The sequence below is a fragment of the Elephantulus edwardii genome, unplaced genomic scaffold (genome assembly GCF_000299155.1).
Source record: "Elephantulus edwardii isolate Elephantulus edwardi_28Jun2011 unplaced genomic scaffold, EleEdw1.0 scaffold00052, whole genome shotgun sequence".
NCBI lineage: Eukaryota > Metazoa > Chordata > Mammalia > Macroscelidea > Macroscelididae > Elephantulus > Elephantulus edwardii.
Window position 1 is genome coordinate 639252 of NW_006399802.1, and position 9958 is coordinate 649209.

General features: G+C 46.7%; 1 protein-coding gene across 1 annotated transcript; it reads right to left on the reverse strand.

The window, feature by feature from the left end:
• Positions 1-5312: 5312 nt before the first annotated feature.
• Positions 5313-5651, reverse strand: LOC102856437 (histidine-rich carboxyl terminus protein 1-like). The gene has a single exon (XM_006886950.1). It carries the CDS (start codon positions 5649-5651, stop codon positions 5313-5315), a length of 339 nt encoding a protein of 112 aa, XP_006887012.1.
• Between the last annotated feature and the right edge of the window lie 4307 nt (positions 5652-9958).

Genomic DNA, 9958 nt, shown 5'->3' on the forward strand with positions numbered 1-9958 from the left:
CCCCCCCCCCAGTTCGCTCCTCTCTTTCAAAAGTAAAAGAAACAAACACTCCCTCCCTGGTACACAATCCCCCCAGCAGCCCTCCCGCCGCCCCAAGTACATTCCACTATGCAACCTTAATTGTGGACTCTGCTTTTAACTCACATACTTCCCTTTTAGTTCCTGTGAGATAAACTGTAAAGGGAATTTCCCTAGGGTGTGGCCTATAATACCTTTTATCTTACTATAGAAACTCCCCTTACATTTGACTAGGGTTATAATGGGATAAAGGGATGTTATATTCCACTCCTAATCCTTTTACAACTGTTTGGTTTATCAGATCATGGGATCTCACTATATTTCCCACATATCATTGCATTCTTGTATTTGGGGTAGGGGAACACTGAGATCTGCATCTGAGAGCTGGACAATAAATAAGGATGACAGAAGAAAAATTGATGCCTTTGAATTGTGGTGTTGGGGGTGGGTTCTGAATCTCCCATGGTCTGCCAGAAGAACAAATAAATATGTCTTGAAGAAAGTACAGCCAGGGTGCTCCTTGGAAGCAAGGATGGAGAAGCTTCCTCTCATGCACTTTGGGTGTGTTGCTAGGAGAGGCTGTAACTTGCAGAAGGACATCATTCTTGGAAAGGTGGAAGGACAGTAAAGGAAAGGAAGACCCTCAACCAGATGGATTGACAAGTGACTGAAACAATGGACTCGACTGTATCAGAGATTGTGAGGTTGGTGCAGGATAGGACAGGGTTCAGATCTACAGTTTATAGGGTTGCTATGAATATGATTCATAAGGCTGCTGTGGAGTATGCAGAAGAGCCAACTCTGGGAGAAGACACCTTCACAGGACCACTTTTCCAAGTCAGGAAACCTTCACAAGACAGATTTTCCAAGTCAAGAAACCTTTAGGTGTGGCCACAAATCAACTCCACTCAGTTCACTGATATCAAGCCAGAATTTCCAGTGAGTTTTCAGAGGGTATAAACCACACAGGAGAAGACTGGTCATCTTTCTCTATGGAGCAACTGGTAGAGTCAAACCGACTACCTTTGGGTTGGCAGTATAACAACTAGGCCACCAGAGCTCAGCATGGTCACGAGTTCCTCTAAATCACCAGTACTTCAAGCTCTTTGTCCAGTGCAACCTTCTAACAAGATCTCGGGCAATTTCTGAAAGCCCAGAAACTGCAATCTAAGTGCTTTCTCCTGAGTGTCCAAAGTATCTAACAAGATATCCACTGTCATATCTGTTCTGATGGAGTTGTTGTTGTTATGTGTCATTGAGTTGCCTACGACTCATAGGGACCCTATGTACAACAGCACTAAACCTTGCTCTATCCTGTTCAGATGGGAAAACCTCATTTCCCCCCTCCACCATGATAATAAGTTACTTGTTTGAGATTTGGATTTTGTTTGTTAAGAATTTTTTTTTTCTTAAAAAAGAAAGAATATCGGTACACTTCCATTTACACTAAAGAAATAGAAATGCCTTATATGTGATGGATGACAATAGGGACTCCTTATACCCACACATCTTCTCTTTTATCCCAGTCATGGCACTTTCAGCTGCTCTCAGCCTCTTGTCCTTAGTACTCACCTCACCCTGTGGATAGAAATTAGATATTTACCTGCTATAGAGAACAGCTTACCAAACTGGGTACCTCAGGCATATCCCTTGTTGTCTCCTGCCTGTTTCCTTACCTGACAGTCAGTTGTGTAGGGGATTCCAAGGACCCTTCTGAGATGAATGGAGGTGTCTGCACCTGTAGATTGCAGAGCCCTGCTCTACTCTCCAGTGAACAGTGTGGACTGGGAGCCTCCTCAGAGAAGTTCCCCACAGAGTGAAAATTCCCTGTTGAACTTTCAGCTCCTCATTACAGCAGGTTTCCCTGCTTAACAGTCACTTGAGGACAGAAGCAGGGCTCCCCGGAGGGAGTTGTGACTTCAACATCATTAAAAGTTCAAGTTATTCCCCTTGAGGGCATATCCCAAGGGTCATTAGATGTGGTGTCCCTGGGGCCCAATTATGGTTGAAAAAAATGTCTTTCATGCTGAGTTTTTCTCTAAGGATACAATCCTCACTGAGAGAATTTGATCTCCAATTGAGGTCATGGGAACAGAGGCCTACCATGTGCCCTAGCCACCACTGAGCAGTTTCAATTAACCCAAAGGCCCAAGGTCCTTCCTTAAGCTCTGTAGATGGAGGTGTGGGTGAGGGCTGTGCTGCTATGTCAGACGTCCTTGATGCCAGTCCAAGAGGGCACCAAATGAGGTGCCAAATGACATTCCAAGATACCACAAACATGAAGCTACCTGACTGAGTCATCCAGACCAGGAGAGGGGAGAGCATTTCTGCTGTCAAAGAGCATCAGCACCTGTTGGTCTTGAAATTGTGGTGAGAGAACAGCTTAGAGATCTTGCCTGAGTGAGTCATTATGCTCCTGCAGGTAAAAATTCAGTGCTTGCCAGAGGTGTGGTTGACCTCCGCAATGTCTGTCCTCATCAGGTTAGGAAGATCCTGGAGGTTCCCTCCTGTGCCGAGACTTGTAAAGAGGAGGAAACAAGTTTTGTCAGGGCCGAGGGGTTGGTGTTGCACACAGTGGAGTTGGTGCGGAGCTCAGAGAGCACAGTGGAGTTGGCACTGACTCCTTAAACATTATTTCAGGTGGCTCACACCAAGGAAGGAGCCTAGAGGGAGGAGGTGGTGACACGGCCTAGAGGAACCTGTGAATCCATTTTTTTAATATCCCGGGACCAAGCTGGGGCTTTGAGGAGGCCCCATTGCATGTGAAGAAGAGCCTGGCAAGACCCTAGCAGACAGTGGTGTCCAGGAGCGTACTGAAAGTCCCAAGCAAGTGAGCAGGCCTGGGAAGGCTCTTGTCTATGATGATTTTAGGAGGCTGGGGTCAGGGGGAGGGAGGGGAGTAAAGGACTGCTCCTGGCCTACGCTCTGATTTCTGGAATGTTTCCTCCAAGCAGGAATGTTGTGTCATAGCTGCTGCACAGGGACGTGAGAAGGAGCAAGGAGCTGCTGTTTACAGAGACACTGGCACCTGTGGCGAGCACAGAAATTGTACCCAGGCACAATCTCCAAATGATGCCCCACAATTCAAGCACTGGAGGCAATTTCTAAATTGTACCCCTCCCTTCTGCCAGTTTCATGATGAGCACATTGTTGACAGCATTGATAAGTCGACAAGGAAATACCTCTCGGGCTCTTGTCTGACTTTCATATTTGTAGAGTCTGGGAATGTCAGCCTGCACCTTGTCCGACACCCCCTTGGACTTTCGCCTGAGGACTAGTACCCCCGCCACCCCTTTGTTTTTGTGTCTACTATGCTTGAGGGAGGAGTTGGACTGTCTGGATTAGTGGAAACTGCTCAGTGGTGCCCACCTGAAATCATGCCCGAGGCAGGTGCCAAACAAGCTCAGCTCAGCAGCCTTTAACTCCACACTGAGGGTTGACTCTCTGCCCTGCGCGGCTTCAAGGCTCAGCAAAACTGAAGATTTTGAGACAGTTGATTGGATTCCCTAGAGAAAATGTGCTTGTGGTGCCTCACTAAGCTCGGTCATTGCCATGGAGTCAGAACCGACTCGTTTTCAGTCCGTAAGTATCATGGGAGCAGATTTGCCCTTCTTTCTGCTGAGGAGCAGCTGGTGGATTAAAACCACCTGCCTTTGAGTTGGCAGCGAAACTCCTTACCCATTAGGCTATAGTTAATTTGTCAGAACCTGATTCTCAGTCCTGGAGGACTTTGTAGGCTCTATGACACAGAACCACGAACTCCAAGATGATGAGATTCCCCCAGTCATCTAGCTCAAATTCTGCTGCAAATTACCAAGGCAGGAACTGGTGTAAGTGCTTTGTACATGTTAACTTGTTTAATCTTCACAAAACTCTAAGAGGTAAGTACTTTGTAAATGAAGAACTGAGTAGCTTAAGCACAGTCAGAGCTGGTGGTCCACACTCTACACTGAGGCCCTGTCTCAAAGAGAGGAGTTTTTTCTGGCCCTTCAGCGAGGGGACAGGGAGTTGGGGGTCTAGACTTTTTCTCCAGACACAGGGTTTTTCTGCCGGTGCTTCCCAGCCTGATGATGCCTGTCTTGGCCTCTGCCCGACCTCTTCCCTGCAAGCCTCTCCACTATCCCAAGCCATCTAAAGGAGACTGATGCTATTCTCACCAATTAGGAACCTCACAGAGGTGAGGAAAAAAGAGAGCTTTGTTTATGAGCACACTAAAGCAGATAGAGAGGTATCCAACCTCAGATTCTTTCTGTCCTCTCCAAATAACTTGTCACTTTTATAGTTTGTTTTACAGTTTGGATACATGTTAAACATACACAGACATTGTAAGTATACCCAGTTGCAAAGAGTTATAACACCTCACATCATACAAGCTTATTTTATTTTCCTACTAAGGTCTGCTCAGGGACTGATTTTTACTATGTGAATGTAGCATTTTACCTACTAAGCAGGGCCTGGAGAAGAAACTCTGACCCAGTTACCAAGGGAACACTGAATTCAAGGGAGCCCAGTGGTGGGGCAGGGCCCAGAGCTCCCTTTGCCCTAGAGATGGACTAGAAGCATTGTGGGGGTTGATTCCTCCACTCTCCCTTTTCTGAGCCCCTGGAAGGTCAAGAGCGCCACTGGGGGACCGAGAGCCCATCCCATGCAGGGCCCTGGGGGAACCTTGAATCCTCTCTGAGGTCAGACCAGGAGCCTTGTTCCTGTCTAGGAGATGGTCCCAGGGCGGTGCTGACACCAATCTGGCAGCTCCTGCGCTCCTGCCTACTCAGCTTGCAACAAAAGCCTCTTCACAAAAGTGTCTTTGTGATTTTTATTTTCGAGAATAAAGATACCAATGAAATGGCTATACAACTCATTTACTGTATTGCCTTTTTTAAGACAAAAAGGTCATTCCCAGGGTCCCTCCTGCCCATCTCTACTGGCCAGGGCCCTGTAGCTATCTAGTGAGCAAGTCCATAGATGAGCACTTTACAGAGAGTGCGTTTGGTCCAGCGGTGTGTCCTCACACCCTGGTGCATGGAGTTGATTGCAGCACTCTTGTTACTTCTGGAAGATAGAGTCACAAACATGTCTATCCCCAAAGGACCATCCCTGTCCCTTGTCCTCCTCCCTCCCCCAATCTTCCAGTACTAGCACCTCAACCCCTGGAGTTCCTCTATATACTGGGGCATAGTATGTAGATAAAGCCTGGACGGGACTCCTCACAGTAGCCAGATGATCTTCCACTCCAAAGATCTGAGTCTGTTTATCCTGAAGACCACAGGGCAGGTGGTAACAGCCACCCATGGGCATCAGCGGCGTCCTCGGTGAGGGTGGTGGTGGTGATGAGGAGAGTGATGCAGGTGGTGGTGGTGGAGGCCGGCATGCAGCATGTGAGATGCATGGCCAGGATGGTGCGGATGGTGAAGGTGTCCCATGTGACTCCGGCCTCGACCTCGACCCCCGCCCCGGAGGAGCCAAGGCCCAGCCCACAGGACTCGGTTTCTCCTTGCTGCTTGACGATTCCTCTCCACGTCATGGTCCTGCTGGCCATGGTACAGGCAAGTGGCCAGTAGCAGCAGCAACAGCAAGATGGTCACAGCAGCACCTGTGATCAAGCCCAGAAGGGTGGTGCTCCCGAGGCCCAGCATCTGCGGGCCGGACATTTCGTCTCCACTTGGTGGCTCCTTGCCGCTTCCTCCCCTTAGCAGCCTCCCTTCTGGGTTCAGCTCAGTCACTGAGTGTTATTGTCTGGGCTCCTGCAAGCTGGAGAGCAGCCGGGGAATGTGGGCGCAGCCTGTTTGGGCTGGAGCTGCTGGCCAAGGGTAAGGCTGGGCGGCCTTTAACTGTGAGGCTGACTCCCAGCCCTCCAAAGTCACTAATAAACACGCCCTCTGCGGTTTATATGAAAAAGACTGCAATTCCTGTTTTTGGCTGTCTGCTAACTTTTATAGCTTGGAAGGTTCAGGCTGCAGCTCACGGCAGTTTGTGGCCGTGGGGATGAGTGGGAGGGGGGGAAGTTCTTTAAACTGAGGGGTGTGCTGTTGTGCCAGAAGTGGATTCCTCAGTAAGCAAGTAGCATGCATTTACTTGCGATACTTACAATTATAGGGAGGTTTGGTAGCTTAGCGGTGAGAAGTTGCACGCTAACCCAAAGGTACATGGTTCAGAACCACCAGCTGCTTCTTGGGAAAAAGATGGGCAGCCTCTTCCTGTGTGATTAATTGTCTCTGATAACCTGATGGAGGGTCAGCTATGGGTTGGCTCTGTCTCAGTGATACTCAACAAGAACAACAATTTACAATTCAGCTGAACTTCTTCACTACAGATCTGTATTTAAGCACAGGTTCATGCTTACCTTGTTTACTGGGTACTCAGTCCCTGCCAGGGTCTGTGAAAAGAGGCTTTGTTTCCGTAGGAAGGTACTGTGGGGTTGAGAGACAGATATGCCAGTCATGCATAGAAGCTGTATCTTTCGTGTCGTGACAAAATGTGAAATTATTTATTACAGATTAGGAGGTAAGCACAAGTAAACCCATGCTTACCTTGATTGATGAGTAACTCCCACTGTGTTGTCAAGAGCTCCGGTCAACCTTGGTAGGTGACCATGGAGAGCACTTGCTGTCCAAGTCTCAGTTTCCCTCCCTAAAATGGAATCGATAACAGTCCATCTCGTCTTAATCAAAGCTAAAAGACATGCTCCCAAACACGCCACAAATGGCCAGTGAAATCCCACGGTGACAAAGGAAGTCCTGTTCTGAGGCCTCCAGCCTGTGCCTGTGAGCTGGGGTGGGAGGGAGAGGAGAGAAGAAGGGGAGGGCAGCAAGGCTGTGGGGAGGTGAGGACAGGCCTGAAAGCCAGAGGCCTGGTGACTCACTGGAACAGAACGTCCTGTTTCCTTTCCATTTCCCAGTGGATTCTTTGTGAAACCTGGAGAGGACTGGGGAGGAGAGGGAAGCAACTTCACATTTATAACCACACTGGATTTCTGGTTGCAGAAAATGGACCATAGGTCACCGTATATTGTTGATTTTTACCTCTGTACTGTCCTTCAAACGTGCCTCCCCTTCTCCATCTGTGTACTCAGCCCTGGATCAGGACTCATCCCTCAGCCTAATTCCTGTCTAAGCCACCTCCAGATTTCCCCTTTCAGCTCTGCTCTTTTCTGAAACACATCCACATTGTAGCCTGGAGGGCATGCTCAAACTCCCCGCTATCCTTGGCATAGAGTCTGTGCCTCTTGATCAGCCATTCAGGACCCCTATCTGGTCCAACCCATTATACCTTTAGTCTGATCTACACTGTATCAGTCATTGACACTGGAAAACACTCTGCACTTTTCTATGTTTTTGCCCAAGGAGAAATCCATGGTTTTGCCTATGGGCTTTTGACCTATTATCATCTCCTGTGAGCTTCTGACATATTATTGCCATTTTTGGGTGCTTCTGTTGGAGCCCTGACTGTATCCTCTTTCCCCAGAGACTGATGGCAGTGTAAGAACATCACAGAGAACTTCCCCCAGAGTAGGTCCAGCTCACACCACAGATGCTTGGGAAGGGGGTCGGAAAGCATTCTCAGACCCTCATGCTCTCTGGAAAAGGAAATATGGGAAAAGCCACTGTCAGACATTTTAGGGTTTGAAAGACAACACCATCCACAGCAGTAGGGTTCTAGAAGGATCAAGGGGAAAGGCCTTTGACTCCCAGGGCCTCACTAAGAGTGCTTAAAGCATGGGCAGACTTAGTGGTATGGAGAACTGTGCCCCTCTATTTTGTGAGATCTGACCTAGCAGTGGTTAGGGTCAAAGAAAGACCTTACATATACTATACTATACTATACTATACTATACTATACTATATATACAGCTGAATTGAAAGAATTGCACTAAATTGATTACAAGTAATTTTTATTTTATTTTATTATTTTTCTGTGAGTGTACCGTCAAATCAGATCTGACTGGTACAGGAGGAGATTGTCCCTCCTTGCCCGGCAGAGCATCTGGTGGATTTGAACTGTGCGCCTCTGGGATTGTAATTGCAGCTCCTTGCCACTAGGCCACCAGAGCTCCCCTATACAAGTAAATTTTATACACTTTATGATGGATGTTGTGGTGCAATCCCCTGTAATGGGGAAGTTAGAAAAGTGGGAACTCTTTAACCCATGGAGACCTGTAGTAAGCAGGCCTGGACCTCCCCTCGCCCAATCTCTTTGCAGATTACACTCTGGTGATGTAGTCCAATCTGCCCTGCCAACCCAAAGACCATTCCTCTCTGGTGGTTCAACTCAATCAGCGGTTCCTCTGGAGAAAGATGGGCAATCTCTTATTGTGTGATTTACAGCCTCAGACATCCAATAGAAAGTAAGTTGCTACTTGACAGCAATGAGAGCCATCTTCTTTTCCATTGTTACTGTTACTGAAATGCATATGATGTGGTCATTTTTCAGATTAACTGATGATGACAGGTGCTAGAGAATTGTAATAAGTTGGGAGGAGACCATGCACTGTTAAGAAAGTAAGTAACCTTTATATACTTTTGTCTGTTAGCTCTTTTTGCCCTGAGCTTGAGATGTCCTGTTGTTTATTCTCATATCACAAACTGCCATTGGGAGGACAATGGATACCTCAAGAATTCTCCAAACCAGACTGTGCTTATCCTCATTAAGTAACCCAGACTTATCTTGTGCTACCCAACTGCTATTCAGATACTTAATGCCTGTTTTGAGGATGCACCAGCACACATACCGTGAAGCGTATTAAATTTATTTGTATTCATTTCAGTGCAGTCTGTTCTGTTCAGCTGTATATGCAAGTATATACTTGCATAAAAATCCTAGTTATAACAACAGGGTGGAGATTCCCCCAGAGCCTCTAAGCCACTGTCAGAAAATGAAGGGACTGAGGTCTCTAGCTCTCATTGCTGTCAAGTTGAAAGTTACTCACTATTGGATGTCTGAGGCTGTAAATCACACAGTAAGAGATTGTCCATATATAGTATATACATAATTATATAAATACATATACAAATATATATACAGTGTATATACAGTATATGCAAGGTCTTTCTTTTTGGGACCTAACCTCTGCTAGGTCAGATCTCACAAATTTAAGGGGCAATGTCTTCCACGCTGTTAAACCTACTCAAACTCCAAACTTCAGATACAAACTTGGGAAGTCTCTATGATACCGTCATTTCTGACCTGCTGGTCTCTATTACTTAAGTTGAATAATCCAAAAGAATGACATAGAACTCAGGAAAGTACTCTACACAGTAGAATCAGCAGGGGGCAATATTCCATAAACTTCTTAACCATAAGCAAACACCCCTAAGGGAATGGTCCTGGGAACTCAGAACCATAGTGTGTGTGTAGTGTGCATCATAATTGGAATCATATAATCCGCAAAGACAATGTTCTGCATCCTACTTTGCTGAGTAGGAACTGGGATCCTAAAAGTGTAAGAGCAGCCATGGAAGGTTCAACTACTGTTCTCTGTCTGAAGCAAAGAATAATGAAGAAAATAAAATACATGTGGAAGCAATTAACTCAAAACACTAATGAACCACAAGAATCTCAACCTCCATGACCCTGAGACCAGAACTAAATGGTATCTGGCTGCTACTGCTAACTGCTCTAAAGGGAGTTACAGCAGGTGGTGGGAAAGTAGGAGAAAAATGTGAAACAAATTCTAAAATACTAAAAATGGCCAGGCTTCTTGATTTTACAGAGATGGGGGAAAGCCTTGAGACTATGGCCATTGGTCACCCTTCAAGCCTGGCAATGCATTCATCCCTAAGGCTCAACTTTTAGCCAAAGGCAGGTCTGAAAGGTGAACACTAGGGAGGTAGCATTCACTCCTTAAAACAATTATGCAAGATCAAAAAGGTGGACTGGGGGAGGGGAGGGAGGGAGGAAATTGTGTAACAATGAATAATTTTTTAAAAAGTGAACTGGGAAGTAG

What these genes read in the sequence shown, in the direction of transcription:
- LOC102856437 (XM_006886950.1), bottom strand. Translation starts at nt 5,651, where the DNA reads ATGCTGGGCCTCGGGAGCACCACCCTTCTGGGCTTGATCACAGGTGCT.